Source organism: Hibiscus syriacus, unplaced genomic scaffold (assembly GCF_006381635.1).
Source record: "Hibiscus syriacus cultivar Baekdansim isolate YM2019G1 unplaced genomic scaffold, ASM638163v2 tig00110447_pilon, whole genome shotgun sequence".
In the NCBI taxonomy this organism is placed as follows: Eukaryota; Viridiplantae; Streptophyta; class Magnoliopsida; order Malvales; family Malvaceae; genus Hibiscus; species Hibiscus syriacus.
The window spans coordinates 1-20,314 of record NW_024062742.1 but is presented as its reverse complement, the minus strand read 5'-3'; the positions used below and the strand labels follow the sequence as shown (position 1 = coordinate 20,314).

At 34.1% G+C, this 20,314-nt stretch overlaps 2 protein-coding genes across 2 annotated transcripts; both read left to right on the top strand.

Annotated features, from left to right (window-relative positions):
* The first annotated feature begins 704 nt into the window (after window positions 1-704).
* Window positions 705-4,109, top strand: LOC120125924 (homeobox-leucine zipper protein ANTHOCYANINLESS 2-like). The gene is made up of 9 exons (XM_039144243.1): window positions 705-898; window positions 990-1,107; window positions 1,217-1,876; window positions 1,985-2,086; window positions 2,168-2,380; window positions 2,814-2,988; window positions 3,081-3,448; window positions 3,534-3,925; window positions 4,025-4,109. The coding sequence occupies exons 1-9, from the start codon at window positions 705-707 to the stop codon at window positions 4,107-4,109; spliced, it is 2,307 nt and encodes a 768-aa protein (XP_039000174.1).
* Window positions 4,110-10,091: 5,982 nt separating this feature from the next.
* LOC120125923 (berberine bridge enzyme-like 24) lies at window positions 10,092-10,493 on the top strand. The gene has a single exon (XM_039144242.1). It carries the CDS (start codon window positions 10,092-10,094, stop codon window positions 10,491-10,493), a length of 402 nt encoding a protein of 133 aa, XP_039000173.1.
* Window positions 10,494-20,314: the final 9,821 nt, after the last annotated feature.

The window sequence follows — 20,314 nt, the reverse complement described above, 5'->3', positions numbered from 1 at the left end:
GGTTTTTTGTTGTTGATGTTAGGCATGTCTTCTGGTGTTTTTCAGCGATTTTACCAGGTGGGGTTTAGCTAGAAATGGATCAAGCGAAGGTATGAGTGTAAAGTGCGAAGTGTGAGCTTATTTGGTTTTTTAAAAAAATTAAAAAAGTGGACCTTTTTTGTCTTGTTCCGCTTCAGTTTTCTTATTTTCTCTCTCTTACGTTCTTTAGAGATAAAACAGAAAACGTCTTCTAGAAACAGATAGATACCTTGCACTTGCAGTCATGCATGGGCGTTAACGAGGAGAGGCGTTTTTTTTTCTTTCACCATTAGAGGAGATGGAGTTGTTCAAAAAAGGTTTAAACTTTATGGAAAAAAAGAAAAACGAAAGTGGAGATTTTCATTCTTGGGTGTGTGTTTTTTCTTCTTCCAGATTTAACTATTTTTGGGGTTTGATCAAGGATAGCTGTGGCTGATATCGTTCAGCAACATGCTAAATGGTGATGATGCCCTTGTTATTCCCTTCACTAAGCAAAGCTTCCCTTTGTACTAGCTTCTCTCTCTCTCTGTCTCTCTCTCTCTCCATGCATTGTTCTTTATTTATTTTATCACGTACTTTATTATTGTTTGTGTTTATCTTTTGCTTCGTGACTTTGTGTTTGTTATTATTATTTATTTAAGACAAGTCGTTCAATTTAGAAGGACTTGGTTTTGGTGCAGAGAACAATGGATCAGTTGGGGGAAAACTTGGATCCCAATCTAGTTGGGAGGACGAGGGAAGATGAAAATGACAGTAGGTCCGGAAGTGATAACATGGAGAATGCTTCCGGTGATGATCAGGATGCTGCTGCTCCTTCTAATGGAAGCCGGCCGAAGAAGTACCATAGGCACACTCCACACCAAATCCAAGAGCTTGAATCGTATGGTTGCTTTATCTTTCTCTTCTTTGACTCAATCTTTTTATTTGTTGTTGAACTTTACATCTTTGCGTTTCTTGTGTTTGTTATGTAGTTTCTTCAAGGATTGTCCTCACCCTGATGAGAAGCAAAGGCTGGAACTTAGCAGGAGGTTAGGCCTGGAGATCAAGCAGATCAAGTTTTGGTTCCAGAACAGGAGAACCCAAATGAAGGTCAGTTTATGATAATTGATGAACCTTTTGGTTTTGTTGGTCTTGATGTGGTTGTGTTCTAATCTTCAGTTTGAGATGGCTAATGATGGTGATTTGTCGTTTAAACTAGACCCAATTGGAGCGCCATGAGAATGTGATCCTTAGACAGGAGTGTGATAAACTCCGAGCCGAGAATGATTACTTGAAGCATGCCATGGCTAACCCGGTATGCAGCAATTGCGGTGGTCCAGCTGTTCCTGGTGAAATATCTTATGATCAGCACCAACTTCAGATGGAGAATGCTCGATTGAGAGAAGAACTAGACCGGGTTTTTGCTTTAACGAGCAATTTCTGGGACTGCCCTTCCTCGTCCTCGGCCGGTCCTATTCCTTCCCAAGGCTTAAACAACAATGTGGAGCTTGGAGTGAGGAGAAATGGTCTTGGAGGCTTGAACAATGCAGGAGGCTCCTCATCGCCAATGGAATTTAACTTTGGTGATGGAGCTATGTTGCCGAGACCTATGGCCAATGACATGCCATATGACAGGTCAGCTGTGGTAGATATTGCTTTGGGGGCTTTGGGTGAATTGATTAAATTGGCACAGGTTGATAGTCCATTTTGGATCAAAGGCTCGGATGGTTCTTTGGAAACATTGAATCTTGAGCAGTATAGTAGAGCTTTCCCCTCTTTCATTGGAATGAAACCAACTGGCTACCAAACTGAGGCCACAAGGGCAACTGGCCTGGTTTCCTTGCGTGGTTCGGCTCTCGTTGAGGCAGTAATGGATGCGGTATGCTGCTCGATCACTCGTTGCCGTTATGATCGACCAAATCTTTAATAAAGTAACATTGTTTGAAAATTGTTGTTTGACATTATTTTTATGCTACTTTATGAATAGAATCGTTGGGTAGAAATGTTTCCCTGCTTGGTTTATAAAGCAGCAACCATCGATGTGCTATCCACCGGTACAGGTGTAACCAGAGACAATGCATTGCAAGTGGTATGTTTTTTTTCTTTTCTACCATCTATATTTGTTTCTTTTCACCACTTAGCCTGGCCTAATGAAAATCATACTTTGCAGATGGATGCTGAATTTCATGTGCTTTCTCCACTGGCTCCTGCCCGTCGACAGAGATTCATCCGGTTCTGCAAACAGCATTCGGAGGGTGTGTGGATTATGGTTGATGTTTCAATTGACACCACTCGTGATGCCGCAGATAAGTATGCGTTTCTCAACTGCAGGAGGCTCCCTTCTGGCTTTGTCATCCAGGATCTGGACAACAAGTACTCCAAAGTAATTGCCAATCTTAATTTTATAACGTTCTCTACTCTACATTTTGATTCTTATTAAGCTTGCATAGTACTTGATTTTCTCCTAATATGCATTCAATGAGGATCATATGATGATCTTTTTAAGTTGTCGTAACGCATATGTGCTTTTATGACCTTTTAAGAAGTGAATTAGGATCATATGATGACCTTTTTAAGTTGTCGTAACGCTTATGTGCTTTTATGATCTTTTAATAAGTGAATTAGGATCATATGATGATCTGTTTAAGTTGTCGTAACGTTTGTGTGCTTTAATTGATCTTTTAAGAAGTCTGTTAGGATCATACGATGATTTTTCTAAGTTGTCGTAAAGCTTATGTGCTTTTATGATCTTTTAAGAAGTTATTCGGTTTGATATTTATTGCAAGTGAGCATGCTTACGGATCGTTTAATTGCAGATTACTTGGATCGAGCACTCGGAATACGATGAAAGCGCAGTTCACCATCTCTTGAGGTCATCACTCAATGCCGGTGTAGGCTTTGGTGCACACAGGTGGATTGCTACTCTTCAAAGGCAAAGTGAATGCTTGGCAGTCCTAATGTCGGCTGACATTCCTAGTGAAGATAATATAGGTATTTTTCCCCCCAACTGCTACATTATTCTTTCATCTTTGATGATTAAACGTTGAATGTACCTCATCTAATACATGATATTTTTGCTATAGGAATAACTTCGGCCGGACGGAAAAGCATGTTGAAGCTTGCGCAACGCCTGACACGTATGTTCTGTGAGGGAGTTTGTGTTTCGAGCGGGACTAAATGGGAAAAGGTTACTATTGGTGTTGTGGATGAAGATATGAGAGTAATGAGCCGGACTAATGCAAACGATCCCGGTGAACCTTTTGGTGTTCTGCTGTGTGCTGCTACTTCTATTTGGTTGCCGGAAACACAGAAAAGGTTGTATGATTTCTTAAGGGATGAACGGCAGCGGATTCAGTGGGACATTCTGTCCAACACTGGTCCAATGAATGAGATGCTCAAAGTTTCCAAGGGACCGGGTGTAGGTAACGCGGTCTCTCTGCTTTGTGGCGGTGTAAGTATTCTTCTCCTACACACGTTAGGCCTTAAACTGCATGTTTCTTAGATTTTCTCATCCAATATTTTAAGCTATGTCACAGCCCATGACCTCGAACGAGAACGCAATGCTAATTTTACAAGAGTCATGGTCCGATGCCTCTGGTGCATTGGTACTTTACGCTCCCGTCGATGTATCATCGATGAGAACAGTGATGAACGGTGGCGATTCAGCATATGTGGCACTCTTACCATCAGGATTCGCAATCCTTCCCTGTATTTCACCTACTTACCGTACTGGACAAGGCAACTCCAGTGGACATGTGGTGAACTCCAACATGGATGGCAGTATAAACAGCAACGGATGCATACTCACAGTTGGATTTCAGATTCTGGTGAATAGTCTTCCTACTGCTAAGCTATCATCGGACTCGGTCGAAACCGTTAACAATGTCGTCGTCTGCACCATGAAGAAAGTCAAAGCTGCACTTATGGTAATAAAATAACTGGATCCAGCTCGATAAGGTGCCTTGATAACCAAGTAACTTATTATTATATAAAGTATAGGAGATACAGATAGAATGGGAATGGAATGGGGCTCGAGAAGAAGGGCTTCTAGTCAAGAGCGAACCGACTTCTTGTGGAGTTCCGGTTCGGGCATTGACTTGGACGAACTCTGAGATACTCGGTTCGTGTCTCTCACAGTTGGTATGTTTCTTTTACTGTTTTTTTTCCCGAGTTAGAGCGAAGCTGATAGATAAAACACAGGATAGACATGGCAATGCCGGTCTTAGTTTCCGTGTTCCGTTTGTAATAAAACCATGGACAAGCTGTATCTTGCATGTACGTTGGTCTCGGTTTCGTTTTGTTTGTGTTTTGGTTTAATCTGAATAGACCTTGGAACAACTTGTCTTCTGTTTTTCCAATGTCTTATGTTTTTGTTTAATCTTGCTGCTTGATGAATCTCGATCATGTGATTTGTTGAGTCCACGATTATAGGGTGTTGTTTTGTTGAGTCATTTGAATATTAAAAGTTACAAAATGGTCACTCGACTATTCATTATGTTTCAAACTCGTTATTTTCCGTTAAAAAATTGACGGCCGTCTGGGCTGAATGTTAATACTTAAAATTTTTCTTAATAAATCCATTTGATTTATTAAAAGAAAAAATTATTACAAAAAGACTAAGCAAAGGGTCCATCTAGAGACAAAATTAAAAATAACAATGTTTTATTAAGAAAGCACATTTAAGAACAAGTATCAGTATACAAAATGTACTAGAAAAGGGGTTGTTTAATATCATCCCAAGACTTGAACATAAGTCTTTTATTAAACCGTTTTCTTACGTGGTACTATTTATTATTGTAAAATACTCCTTTAGTACTTAAATTATCAGTTTTGATTTATTTTAGTATATAAATTTTTATTTTTTCAAAATCATACTTAAACTTTAGTTTTTGTTTCATTTTAGTACTCGTTTGAAATTTAACATTAAGTTTTGAGAAAAAATGAAAGTTTAGATACTAAACGCATTAAGTTTTTAACGACAATATACTAAAATGAAACGAAAATTAAACGTTAGGTATGATTTTAAAAATTAAAAGTTTAAGTACTATAACGGATTAACACTGATAGTTTATGTACTAAACGTAGTTTACACTTGTTATTATTACTACTATAATTATTATTTTAAAGGGTGAATTGCGTGTTTACTACCTAAATTATCAACTTTGATTCATTTTAGTACCTGAACTTTCAATTTTTTAGAACTATACTTAAAGTTTAGTTTTTATTTTATTTTTGTACTCCGCTGTTAAAATGAACAAAAACTGATAGTTTAGATATTAAAACCATTAAGTTTTTAACGACGGGTACTAAAATAAAAGGAAACTAAATTTTAGGTATGGTTTTGAAATAATCGAAAGTTTAAGTATTATAACGAATCAAATAGTTTATTTACTAATGTGCAATTTGCTCTATTTTAAATAACGAAGTAATATTATGTTAATATTCCTTGAGTGTTGCTTTCATAACCGGTGTAGCGCCGTTTGGATCAATCTCAACCGTTGCCACATATTTGAACTTATGCACAGTATCAGGTTTGGAACAAGATGACTTCAGCTGCGATTCAATCGCGGACCAGTCAACTTTTTCGTCACCTCGAATGATATCAACATAGGCCTGTGATCGGTAGAGATTTATCGATCAATAAATCAAATACAGACGAATTTAATACGATAAATATAACGAAAAGAAACAATATCGTACCTTGTTGCTTTCATCATTCATGTTGCGCCATGCAACAACCAACTTGATATTGCCTTTGAAAGAATACGCAACCCCGCCTTGGGAGTCTCCGGTGAAGGGACAGGAGTCGTGCTTGACTTTTCCGAGCATTCTTGCTTGGATAACCACCGGGGGATCTCCGGACCCGTACCAGTTGATACGGTCGAACATGGTGAGAGCATCGTTAATCCTGTTTTGAAGAGTGATGTCTGTGTAAAATTTAGGATCCGGGTTACAAGCTGCATCAACAGCCATTTATATTTCAAAATACCTGAAGCTATTGGTTTGATTGTGTTGTGCTGAGGCACCCTTATATATATATATACTATTCTACAAAGACGGACAGGGCTGAAATTAAACTTTTAAAATTTTAAAGGATAAATTTAAATTTATAAAAAATAATTAAGAATATATAATAGTTTCACGTCCCCTCAATCCATCCTGCCAGATTGCAACCATAGGAGGACAATAGGTTGCTATAGATTTTTATTTTTTTAATACTTATAAACAGCCTGAATTTTATATTAAAAACTGCATAAATATATGGGTAAAATACACCCTGCACTTATTCAATTATGTGTTCGATAATAAATAGTTCATTTTTTTCTCTAAACGTTATAATTCAGTCCCTCAATTAATATTTTTATAAACAGATCATTAATCGTTAAAATTGAAACGAACCTCTAATGTAGTTGGCATAACAATGCTTTTAGTCTCGAAACTTATGCATTTCTATCGATTTGGTCCTAATTCGAAATAATTCAATAAATTTAATCATTCGTAAAAACTATCAATCTAGTCTCTCTCTCTCTCTTTTTGCAATATTATCAAATTGAGTGAGTCAATCGGATCAAAACAACAATCAAATAATTGCATTGTCATAAATAAATAACATGTTACTATTAAACTGTTATTGTAACAAAAAAAATAATATAAAATTTATAGGAGAAGAACAAGCAATTTAGAAGGGAAAAAAAGACTAAAATGATGAATATCCTTTATACGAAGGATATTCATCATGACTAAATTATGACTAAATTGATAGAATATATAAATTATGGGGACCAAAACTATTATTATATTAGATCATGTTATCATTCCATATATTTAACAAACAATAATTTGTTTATAAAAATATTTTAATCATTTGATTAAATTGTAATATTTAAAAACAAGTGACTTGTTTGTGACCGAACTTGTAATTGAGTAGGCTTAAGTATATTTTTCCCATATATATTTATTTTATAGGGAAATTAAGTACATGTTGACATTAAATTTTCTCAATAGTTGACTTTAATTTAATTACTTTTAATTATATTGCAAGTGTTAATGTCTGGATATTAGCTTCTTGTCACATGTATGACATGTTGATTTTATTATTTAACTAGCACTAATTGCCCACTAATATAGTGGATTTTAAATTTAACTTTAATAACTTTTATTAATTGATGCACGAACTAAATTATTTCGATAGTTAACAAAATTATTGTTATTTATAAAGGTCTTAGGTTTAAGCATACAGATTGTGGAGTATTTGAGTATTTATTATCCAATGATTGAGAGTTATACATAAAATATCTAGAGTAAATTATGCGTTTAGTAGCTAAACTGTTAATTTTGGTCCGTTTTAGTATTTAAACTTTTAATTTTTTAAAATCATATATGATGTTTAGCTTTTGTTTTATTTTAGTACCTCATCGTTAAAAACATAATGACACATTTTTTATGGGTAAATTACATCATTCATCCTCAACTATCTTCTCACTCCTATTTTGATACTAAAGTTTAAGAATTTTCAATTTAACTACTCAGCTTTCAAATTGTTCCTATTTTAATCACTCTCGTTTATTTTATTAATAACTTTTCTGATAAGATTTTGTTTATTTTATTAATATATAATTAAAAATAAAAAATAAATTTGAAAGTTAAAGTGATTAAATTATGAATAATTTGAAAATTAAGTAATTAAATTTAAAATTTAAACTTGAGTAACCAAAATAGGAGTGAGAAAATAGTAAATGATGACTGATGCAATTACCCATAAAAAAGTGTCACGTTCAAATCACTCGTAAAATTTTTAACATGATGTAGTAAAACAAAACAAAAATTAAATGTTTGATATGATAATTTACTTATTAAACGCATAATCTACCAAAATATCTTTTATTTAAAAATTATACATTTTAATTAATATCATATCGGAAAATTGATTCTATTACCATCTTATCAATCTTATCACGAGATTTTATCAAATTAAAGTTGATTTTCAATGGGTAGTTAGCATCCTAATTCAATGGTAAGAAATGTACGTGATTGAAAATATTATAAAATTATAATATTTTTTTTGGATGATTATTTAATATGTTAATCTTTTAATTAACCAAATATATTATACAGAATATAATATTTTTGGTTTTTAATAAAAAAATGTTATAAAAAAATATTTTCAACCGAAAAATGTTGAGAAAAAAATTAACATTTTAAATTTCTCTTAATCAATAATTTTATAAATTTTATAATATTTTCGATAATTTTTTTTTAACTTTAAATTAAATTGTCTCTCCTTATAGTACTCATTTTCAATTGGATACCTTACCTACTACTCTCTTTTTGCGGTGATGGAAATATAGAGACATGCTACAGTCCTTCACCGAGGCCACGTTAAGTGGACGTCTTTCTTTATGTCTACTTGAAGATAATTGGTATAAAATTTTTGGTGTCAAATTAGGCGTAGCTAGGTGGACTCAATTGTGACAATGATGATGTTTCATGACTGGAAAAAAAATTTACCACTAAGGTAACCCAATAGGTTGCACTTTAATAATTTTAACATTGTATATTGCCCGATAAAGACAGGTTAAACAGTGGATTAGCACTATTAATTTACCTTAACAAAGGCAATGTGTTTTGATATTTTCTCAACTTCTTCTACCCACTTCATATAAAAACATTTAGGATAAGTCAATTATGGATGATTTTGATTTGATCACTCATCTGTTGATGCAATCAACCAAATTATTTAACTATTTAAAAATATTAATCAAATCATCTATCATTGATTAATATTCATCAGAGAAACTGACGTGATGGTTAACAAAATATAGACAATCACAAATCAATAAATCATCAATCAAATATAAAAAATAATAAAAACAAGGCAAAAAAACATTAGAGGTCTCTATACTTTCAAAAAAATAATATAATTCTCGTATTATTTTTTTTTCAATGTGACCCTCCAACTCATAAAATAAACTCAATATGACTTTTTGACCAATATTTTTTCGTCGTTGATGGTGTTGAAGTGATAGTTCACGATGATGACGTGATAATCCGCAATACTAACGTAATAGTTCACGACACCGTCAACTCCTACCTTTGGCCATTATAATGCCGCTGCACGCGTCTCACATCCAAGCTGCGGTTTACTGTTGCAGAAAACTTGGGCTGCAAGTCAGAACTCGAAGTGGGGTCATGACTACGAGGGTCTTTCTTATACGACGGCTTATAAGGTTCCGTTAGTGGTGTTCGATTTGGTGAATCTTTGATCGGTTCACGTTAACCTTTTGATGAAGCTACAGCTTGGGTTGAGTCTGGTGCAACTATTGGTGAATTGTACTATGAGATTTTTCAGAAAAAGTAGAACTCTTGCCTTTCCGGCTGGTATCGCCCACACCATCGGTCTTGGTGGACATTTGAGTGGAGGTGGCTACGGTTCATTGCATCGAACATACGGTCTCACCGCCGAGAATGTTCTCGACGCTCGTTTGATTGATGTTAAAGGAAGAATTCTTGATCGGAAATCTATGGGAGAGAATTTGTTTTAGGCCATTCGAGGATGTGGCATGGTAAGTTTTGGGATCGTCCTTGCTTGGAAACTGAAATTAGTCCTGGTTCCAGCTAATGTTACGGCCTGTAGAGTCACCAAGACGTTAGAGTAAAACGCCACCAAACTTGTCCATCGGTGGCAATATATTACGCACAAACTTCCCAAAAATATACACGCCAGCATTATCATATCAAGGGTGAATTCAAGTGAAGATGAGAAGACGAAGTAGCTTTCAGTTACGTATTTCTTGGAAGCATCGATGAGCTTCTTCCATTGCTGGAAGAGAAATTCCCTGAACTTGGATTAGTGAACGAAGATTGCTTAGAAATGAGTTGGGTTGAATCCATCTTTACTTGACCTGGTTTCCAATCAGAGCTCCACTGGAAACTCACTTAATAGGAGTTCAGAATCAGCTCTTTCGAAATTGTTCTTCAAAGCAAAATCCGACTTCGTAAACAGCCTATTCCAGCACTGCGTTCGAAGGATTGTGGTCCAAGTTTTACGACGATGAAGCCGAATCATTTATGACATTGTGGCATACGGTGGGGAAATGGATGATATTCCTGAGACTGAAACTCCATTTCCTCACAAAGTTGGTAACCTCTACAGAATCATGTACGTGGTGAATTGGGAGGAAGAAGAAGATAAAAACTCTGAAAAGTTCATGGGTTGGATGAGGAGGGTTTACAATTACATGACACCATATGTTTTGGAATCTCCACGAGGAGCTTACGTAAATTACAAAGAGCTTGAGATCGGAGCTAGTGAAATTAGCGACGACAACATCAGCTACGAAAAAGCCAAGATTTGGGGTCTGAAATATTTTAAAAACAATTTCAACAGGCTGGTGCATGTAAAGACAACAGTTGATCCTGAAAACTTCTTCAAGCATGAACAAAGCATCCCTCCACTTCCTCATTTGTTGAAGAAAGGATCAAACTGGAGTTTGTAAGATCAGATATAGTTTCTTTGGCAAGTTTTCTATTGATGATTTATGAGTTATTGTGATAGTTACCATAGTTTTTGGGCAAGTTCCTTTATCTAAACCCAAAATCGGCTAACCAATGATGGGTACTGTTTTACCAATGAAACAAAATGGAAGTCTGAGTCTAAGAAATAACAATGAGCTACTGTGTTTACTATAGTAGTTTCAGTCAATTCATGCGCTCTTCAAGGGTCAGTCACTTAACAGGCAGTACATACAATCCTTAAATGCTAAAAGGGGAGACCTGGTAGAGGATTGCTAGTTAAAGATCATGGCCATCAACGGATTGAAGGGTAAAATGATGCAGAATGGAGTGGCTGTATAACTGACAAAAGATTAATTACTTCAGGCTAGCGTACATATATGTGGGGGTAAATTTAGTAACTCGATTAAGTAAAAACGTGTCGTGGTTCGGAGTAGCACAGAAGCTTGATTTAGAAAAAAAAACCTCTAGGAATATGTAAGTTGTTATGGTTTGAGAAATTAGTCAGACCTAAAGGCTTTAAACTCTCCACCCATGAGGTTTTACTGCAACAACGAAGCTTCTATCAGAATAGCACTTCATCAAGGCAAGCACTACCCTATCTGTTAGTCTCTTTGTGATAGGTTTGTTACGGTTTCGATGAAAATTTAAGCCACATGATAGGTACATTATACCTATCATAATATCCAAAGCACAAGCACTCTTCTAAGAACCCAATCTAATTCCTCAGCAGAAGCCTGCTAAAGTTTCTCGGGGGTGAGCTACTATTGTATTTACCAAGTTTTTTATCAGACTTGGTTTTTGGAGTGTAGATTCTTTTTTTTAGTGTTCAGGATCAGACAACTGACTTGAGCTATGCTGCAAATTGACACTCTTTCAGTATTTCCTAAAACATAAAAATAATAATATCGAACATATATACGGTTCTCAAAAGTCCAAGTGACAGGCTTTTGAGCATCGAAACTATTCAGAGTATTCATGGATGAAACAGGAATTGATGACTGAGAGAAGACTTCTAAGTATTATTTAGGACGAACAGAAAGCTGAAATATCATACATCATAAAAATACAGAGTTCCATCACCATAGATACGCATACTAAAGAACATACACATTACCTTAATTAAATTTCATAACCACTAAGTTGAATAGGCTCCACAACAATTCATGAAAGCAAGTTGCAATAATCCTAATTCTTTCTAGTTTCAGACTACACAATGTGATTATATATACCTTCAATTGAATTTTAAGTCCGGCCGAAATTTGCTAAAAAACAAGGGACATGCACTACAAATTACAAAACCAACAACAGCTAGACATCATGGGACTAAAGAAGAACTAAAGCTACCAGCTAACAGGCAATATGTATTAAGCAATTTTTGCAGATACAGAACATACCAGGTATTTTTTGTCACTCAAGATTGGTGTGGCGAGCTCGAATAGCCTCAGGGCTCTCTCCCAAAGCCTCACCCAGTTCATACACCACCATCTCAAACAATAAAAACTTTATTACGAATTATCTAAATAAAATAATTAATTATTAATATAAAAACCCAATCCTTTTAAAGTACGATTATAATAACAAAAAATTTAAATAAAGTCTTTCGTTGATATTAAGGCTCCGTTTGGTTCAGGGTATAATTCATTTCTGGGAAGAATGTTTTTTCCCGGATGAATATACCCACGTTTGGATGGGGGCATATTACCGAGTGCCCGTGAAAAAATAATACTAAAGGTAATTTTTTTACTGTTTTCCCGGGAATGTCTATCACTCATCTCCCTTATGTATTTCTTATTCCCGTCCCCTTGTCTAAAATAGCCTTCTCCCTTCTCGTTGTGGTTGCCTTCCTTCGCTGCTCCCCTGAAAAGTTGATTCTCTGAAAGCTGAAGATCAAGCAAGGATGAGTTTACATATCTACTTTTCCTTTGTTTAATCTTCAATTTCTTTGATGTTTTTTCTCTGTTTCATACTTGGAAATTTTAAGGAAAACGTAATCTTTGATGTTTCTTCTCTGTTTTCCCAAACTCCCCTCACTCTGCACTGTACCAATACTGTAACATCCTCAATACCGGGTTAGTGACTAAATTGTAAGGTTTCAAAATTTGGTGATTTAAATTAGAATAATTGAGTGGTTTAAAGACTTATATGAGAAATGAGGTGTAAGATCAAATTGAAAAGAATGAGGAATGAAAGGATAGTATGGTCATTTGCAAAGAAAAAAAATATAATAATAATATATGGTATATATAGATACACGTGGAAGGAAGGAAACAAAGTTTAGAGGTTTCCAGAGTTCTCTTTTTTTTCTTCTTCTTCTTCACGTGTGAAGCCAAGCAAATGTGAGTTTTCTCTTGAGCTGATTATGTGCTGAAATTTAAGTTTAGTTTTGATTATTAGATGCTAAGTAAGATTAAGGAAAGATTAATTTGCTTTAAAATAACAAGATGAAGAGTTTATGAGGATTTAAAGATTTGGAGTTTTTGAATGAAATATCGAAATAAAGTTTATATTGAGATTTGGAAGTTGAATTTGACTTGTCCCTAACTTGATTAAGGGATATAAAGGGTTAGAATCAGAATTATATCATATGGGAATTTGAGTGAAATTCTTAAATTCTATGTGGAGGAATGGATTTTGAAGTGTAAGAGTTGAATGGGCATTAATTAGTTTAAATAAGTGTATAAGAGTTAAGACATGAAAGGCGATGAAATATGAAGCATTTGAGTTGTTTTGAGTAGATTTTCGGGATTTAAAATGAATTTTGAGCTATGTGCATCGATGCACATTCAAGGTGCACCGATGCATCAAGGGTAAATCTCTAGAAATTGTTCAGTGTGTATCGATGCACAGGAAGTGCATCGATGCACCTATTAAAATGGAAACATCGAATGCAATTGGTGCATCGATGCATAAGGAGTGCATCGATCCATCCCCGCACATGCTAAAGAATGCATCGATGCACTGTTGAATGCATCGATGCACTTCAAGAGAAATATAAATAAACCTTTCATTTGGTCTAAGAAATGATAGATTAGAGTATATTAATTGGATACTGATAGTATCAATGTATTATTACGTAGATATTGAACGTGACTTTGCTTCAAAGTAATCGAAGGGTTAGAATTGGTTCAATTCAAACAAGGCTAAGGTGAGTGCATGTGCATAACATGATCATGTTAGTATATTCAGTTCTAGACTTGCGATAAGTCTAGATTTAATATCTTGATACATGATTCATTCAATATTATTAAATATGATATGAATTCATACCATATGCATTATGGGATATACTATGCAGATTGTGGTAAGTCTATTTTCCAGATTAGAGCTTATATATGAATATGTGTCATATGGGATTGAATGAGTTACGAGATATCTATATTAGGTATATGAAGTGTGTGTGCTGTGTTTGTTATGGTTTATATTATGAATAAGCATATGTATTGACATGTTACAGTATATATATATTATATGAGTTGTGTAAATAGGTAGATAAATGTGTTAAATATGTGAAATAGTTAAAATGATCAATATGATTTCATAAGAATATGAAATAAGAAGTATGGAAAGGACATAAGAAATAATATGAAATATAGCATATGATATGAAATCATATGAGGGGACATGAATTATATGAAAAAATAAACTACGTGATTACAAATATATGAAAATACTAGTGTGATGGGACCTAGGAACTAGTATACGTGATATATATATATATACATTTATATAAGTTATTGGATGAAAAAATGAACAGAGATAAAGAGATGAATGATAATACTAGGAGTATGATAAAAACATAAATGATGACATGTATGTAATGGTTATATGAAAAGGTATATGTAATAATGATCATATGAACATGTGATAAAGAGCTATAGAAAAAAATGTGATATGATGTGTGAATATGTAATAAGGTAAAGACAATGCCATGATATGAGTTATGAGAACTGTAAGTATAGTTGGTATGCCAAGAGTCAAAGACTACCTATGTCTTTCGAGACATATGGACAGTATACCTATGTTTTAAGGAACATATGAATAGTTTACCTAGGTTTCTTCGGGACCTATGGACAGTTACCGAGGATCTTTATGACCTATGGATAGTTACCGAGGATCTTTATGATCTCTGGATAGTTACCGAGGATCTTATGGCCTCTGGATAGTTACCGAGGATCTTTATGACCTCTGGATAGGTCCTTCGGAACATTCATTGAGCTGTGGTGACAGCATACGTGTGCACAACCTCATAATACTCGTATACCTTGGGTTCTCAATAGTGTATATGAGCTTAAATTTGTATCTCTGGAGGTGTATTACCTAGTCGAAGATATCGCCTAAACACCCGAATCGGGCTGCTAGGTAGGCCTCAATCCATGGGAGGATGCACATGCCATTTTGCAGTCAAACGTCTTTATGCTCGTCCATTGCTTGCACTTATTATATACAATGAGAGACGCCATATAAACAAATTTGGCTTTGTTTGCCATGAACCCCTTGACAAAGATGCCATTGACCCTGGTGCTAAGAAAATTCCATATATTTCCAATGAGATTCAACAACAAACAAGTCCATGATCTATTTGGGTATTCCTGAAGAAAACGTGTTGGAGAAACACATAGAGTATGTTCAACGATATGGTGGTTCAGAGTTATCGTTTTCTTGTGTGTCGCAACTTATCGGTAGTGAATATTGGAAGTCTTAGATAACAAAAATAATTTACATCTTTTTATTATTATGAATATATGAATAATTTCCACAATGTAAACATTTTAAATATTAATGTAAAATTTTAATATATTTTTTCATAATTATGTAAAATTTAATATTAATTAAAATTAAAATAATACATGATATATTTAAATACTCAAGTAATATATTATCAACAAATAGAATTTTTATATAAATAATTTTTATTTAAATATTTAGAATTTCACTTGTTAAAAAAACAAATATAGAACAAGGATAATTTGGTAAAATATACATTCCAGTAATCTTTTATTCATTCAACCAAACACTGTAATCCTCTGTTTTGAAAACCGGACCGGACCGCCCGGTTCAACCGGGAACCGTTGCTTAGTCTGGTTCAATCTAAACCGGTTGAACCGCTATTAGTGAACCGGCCAGAACCGCTGAACCGTTCGAACCGGACCGGCTGAAAACCGAAAAAAACCGGGAAAAACAGAGATTTTTGTTTTTTAAAAAAAAAATTAAACCAAACAACGTCGTTTGTTAAACGAGCCAAGCCGAACTCAAGTATTGCTGAGCTCGACTCGAATTTGAAAACTTTAAAAGTAAGCTCAACTCAACTCAAACTCACAAGCTAAAAATTATCAAGTTCAACTCAAACTCGAAATATAATATTGAAACTTGAACTCAAAAAGGCTTGAACCGCTAAACCGTTCGAACCGGACCGGCTGAAAACCGAAAAAAACCGGGAAAAACAGAGATTTTTGTTTTTTTAAAAAAAAAATTAAACTAAACAACGTCGTTTGTTAAACGAGCCAAGTCGAACTCGAGTATTGCTGAGCTTGACTCGAATTTGAAAACTTTAAAAGTAAGCTCAACTCAACTCAAACTCACAAGCTAAAAATTATCAAGTTTAACTCAAACTCGAAATATAATATTGAAACTTGAACTCAAAAAGGCTTGAACTCAAAAAAAAATTAGAAGCTCGTTTGAAGCCTAAAATTCGAGCTTGATTGAAGTGAAAGAATAGTTATATATATAGTTATATAATTTTGTTATGATTTTTTAACCCCAAATTTATTTTTATTATAGTTATATAATTATATTTTTATTTAATATGTTTTACCTTAAATATTATGTTGTAGTTAATTTGAATCATTTTGTTTCACTTGATTTTATGGTTTTTAACTTATATATGTTATGACTTGTTTTGAATATAACTTGTGATATAAAAATTATTTTTATTAAATATTTTTGGTATTTTTATTTAATTTTTAAATATTTATGACATCGTTCGGTTTTTTCCAACCGGTTAGACCAATTCGACCGATTGAACCAGTGAATCGATAGCATGATCGGTTCGCTAACCCGTCCGATTCTGAAATCATGCTGGGAGCGGGTGGAAAATGATACCTTATACGGCGGACATGATACGGACATATATAACTTGAAAGATGAAAGTTTTAATTCAATCAATGAGTTCTCTTCGGACGGTATTCGGCCACCACCTTGTTGGATCATCCCACCCGCCATGCTAGAGCCCTACCAATCTTGGCTGCAACATTTTTTTTTTTTCTCCCCATGAAGTGTTGATTTTCTTTGTAGTGTAACCACTACTTACTGCTAATAATAAATAAGTTATTGTCTCTCTAATTATTTTCTGTATAATAATTTTATATTCTTTTTACTTTAAATATTTTGATAGTTATTAATAAAGATAATCATTCACATAATATCGACTTTTACATTATTTATTATTATTATTATTTTTGCTACCAGCCAACCATATTAGGTAAGAACTGCCAAGAAAGCAATGAAATTATTAATATAACAGATAATATGAAAGTATGGCAAGAATTTCTTATTTAAAAAAACAATTAAATTAGGTAATACTACCAAAAAGCGAGATACTTGTCAATGCATGTGTTTATCATGTTTTTCGTAATTTATTAACCATATTAGCATCGTTGTAAGTGGAATAAACATTTTTTATTTAATTTTTTATATATGCAGAATATCTCGTATAATCAAATAATAATATTTTTTTAAAATATCATAAGTCCAGATATTCAAACCAGTAAATTTATTTTTTTTATAGAAAAAAAGATATTAGAGGTCCTTTATTTTTAAAAAAAATTGATGTAGTCATCGTATTATTTTTTTCTATCAATATGGTTCTCTGACTAAAAAAAACCTCAATGTGGCCTTTGACCAACGTTTTTTCATTGTTGACCGTTATGATACTGACATGCCAATTAACGGCGCTGACGTGGCTATTTGTGATGCCGATATGACACTCCATATGCCACGTTTGAGTAATAAATTTAACCAATCTATCATGTTAATCTGATATCATTGAATGTCATGTCAACATAGTGGATTATCACATTAGCACTCTGAACTGCTATATCAACACTATAACGATCAAAAATGAAAAACGTTGGTTAAAAAATTATACTATATTTTTTTCTGAGATGGACGACCACATTAAAAAAGAAATAATACGAATGACCTTTATTTTTTTTCAAAAGTATATGACCTCTTATTAATTTAGGAGTATATACAATACATGTCACTTAATTATTAAGATTACAAATAGGTCACTGAATTTTAAAAAATAAAAACACATCACTCAATTAATTAATTGTAACAAGCAATCACTTTGTTTAAAAATGAGACGAAAATTAGCCTTCTAGTTAAATCAGATCACTATATTTCATTTGTAACAAGTATGCCACTTTTTTTTAATATTTGTAACTATCTGATCATTCAATTAGCTAAAATTAACATTCATTTTATTTTTAACGACAATGTGATTTGATCGTTATAGTTGATTACTGATTTATTCGTTTGTAATTTTTTAAATTCAGTGACTAGTTTGTAATTTTACTAATAATTGAGCTATTTTTAGTGTATTTTAACCTAAAATTAAAACAAAGAAATTAATCATAGGTAAACCACATTTCATGTCACCCGATTATTAGTTCGATTACAATAAGTCACATTTGTAGTGTATTTTAACCTAAAATTATAACAAAAGAAAATTAATCTTTATGGACTAAAACTATTATTATATCAGGTCTGGTTAGACTTTCATTTCAATTTTAATGGTGGTGACCTGTTTGTAATAATATTTTAATTAATGACCAAAATGTAAATTTTAGAAAATAACATTACCGTTTATAATCAAACTGATACCCAAGTGATATGTAATGTAATTTGCTCATAATTATCAAATTTCCGGGATAAACTTATAAGGATGCACAGGTAGAAAACTCCAATGGCAAGCATCAAAGCCTTCTCTAGTCTCTACCTACCAATTTTAAGACCAGACTCACTGAGTTGAGACCAACTCGCTAAAAGAAATCTTAAGCGATGGCTTTGCTGATATGGGAGACTTGAAGGAGGCGATAACTGCGTATACGGGTCTGTCTCCGGCCACTTTCTTCACGGTTCTTGCTCTGTTATGGGCCGTTTACTATGTAGCAACCAGTCTATTCGGGTCATCCGACGATCACAACCATCAACGGTCCAGGGCTTCGAGGAGGAGCAGATGGAGCCGCTCCCACACCGGTTCAGCTCGGCGAGATTGCCGAGGAGGAGCTTAAGCAATATGATGGGTCGGATTCTAAGAAGCCACTCCTCATGGCTATTAAGGGTCAGATCTATGATGTTTCTCAAAGCAGGTTTAAACTTTTTTTTTCCCTCTCTTTTCTTTAAAATTCCGGGTTTTTCTTTTTCGATTTTCAATCCTTTTGTCGGGGGTCATTGGGAATGAAAAAGTAAATTTGGGGGTTTCTAGAAATTACTTTAATTCTCATCTTTCTAGACTACTTTTCACTTGCTTTTAGCTCATGGTTGAACTGGATTGCAGATTTTTGCTGTTCTGCTGGTTTCTTTAGTTTATTGATGTTAGATTGTCTTTTTATCAATCAAACAGCTTATGATTTTGCTGCCATGAGTTACTCCATGTAATTACAGTGAAAGTTTGCATTTTGATTTCTTAAGATTGGATGATCAGTTCAAAATTGTGAGATGAATATGATCAACCAGGTATGATATGTAACCAAAGTGGTTCATTCTAATACTCCATATTCTGTTGCTTGGTTTTGCTTGTCTAATTAAAAGTCCTAGACTTTGACCCTGAGTCACATGTTTTGACTGAGGGAAAAAATGAAAACTGAATCATATGGTGCCGTTCTGTTTCATCTAATATTTAACCTGTTTCTATGATCACATGTGTTAGCATGTTTGTATCTCGGTTCGTACGAGTTTATTCGATCCACAATTCAATTAAGTGAAGTGATGAGACCGCCATGTCTTTTTTGTGAACTCTGTTTCTCTCCAACAAATTGTTGGACACTATTTTTCAGTAGTTATGTAGGATTATACTTCTGTCTTGTGTCTTCCTCGTCTTCCCTTTCTCTAATAAGGTAACATGCTACACGAAATGAGCACAGTCGAGAAAAGACTGAGGTAAGCTGAACTTGGTTGAGCTTAATTTGTTGTGTTTTGTCACCCGACTTTCCTGTCCAATATGGTGTCTGTCGTCCCCTTTCATTTAGACATTTAACCTGTTTCTATGATCACAGGTTACATGTTTCTGGATACTAGTATGTAGTCGATTCAAGTAAGCGAAGTGATGAGATCGCTGTCTTTTTGTGAACTTTGCTTCTCTCCAACTAATAGTTGGAGCACTATTTTTCTTTAGTTATATAGATTACACTTCTATCCTGTGTCTTCCTTGTCTTCCCTTTCTCTAATATGGTTACATACATGCATGATGCATGCATGAAATGAACACAGTCGAGAAAAAGACTTGATAAGCTTGAACTTGGTTGAGTTAATTTGTTGTTCTTTTGTCACCTGACTTTGTTCCTGTCCAATGTGGCTACATAGTTATGTTCCTGTTTTCCTCCTATTTGGTCGGATGGGTTATAAAACTTTAACCAATCGTTTCAAACTTTTAGAGTACGTGTATTTTGTACAACTGGAGTACTATATTCCGAGGCGTGAGACTTTTATTGTAGTTCCGTACTGGTTTGAGGCTATTTTGCCTTATACGATCCATACATACGTGTTGGAAGTGCTCGAATACGCCTTTCCAAGTAATCTT

Excerpts from the sequence above, each read along its gene's own strand:
- LOC120125923 (XM_039144242.1), top strand. The coding sequence starts at position 10,092 with ATGGATGATATTCCTGAGACTGAAACTCCATTTCCTCACAAAGTTGGT.
- LOC120125924 (XM_039144243.1), top strand. The coding sequence starts at position 705 with ATGGATCAGTTGGGGGAAAACTTGGATCCCAATCTAGTTGGGAGGACG. Across the intron at positions 1,877-1,984 it reads TTGAGGCAGTAATGGATGCG|AATCGTTGGGTAGAAATGTT; the intron begins GTATGCTGCTCG and ends CTTTATGAATAG. Across the intron at positions 2,989-3,080 it reads TCCTAGTGAAGATAATATAG|GAATAACTTCGGCCGGACGG; the intron begins GTATTTTTCCCC and ends TTTTTGCTATAG.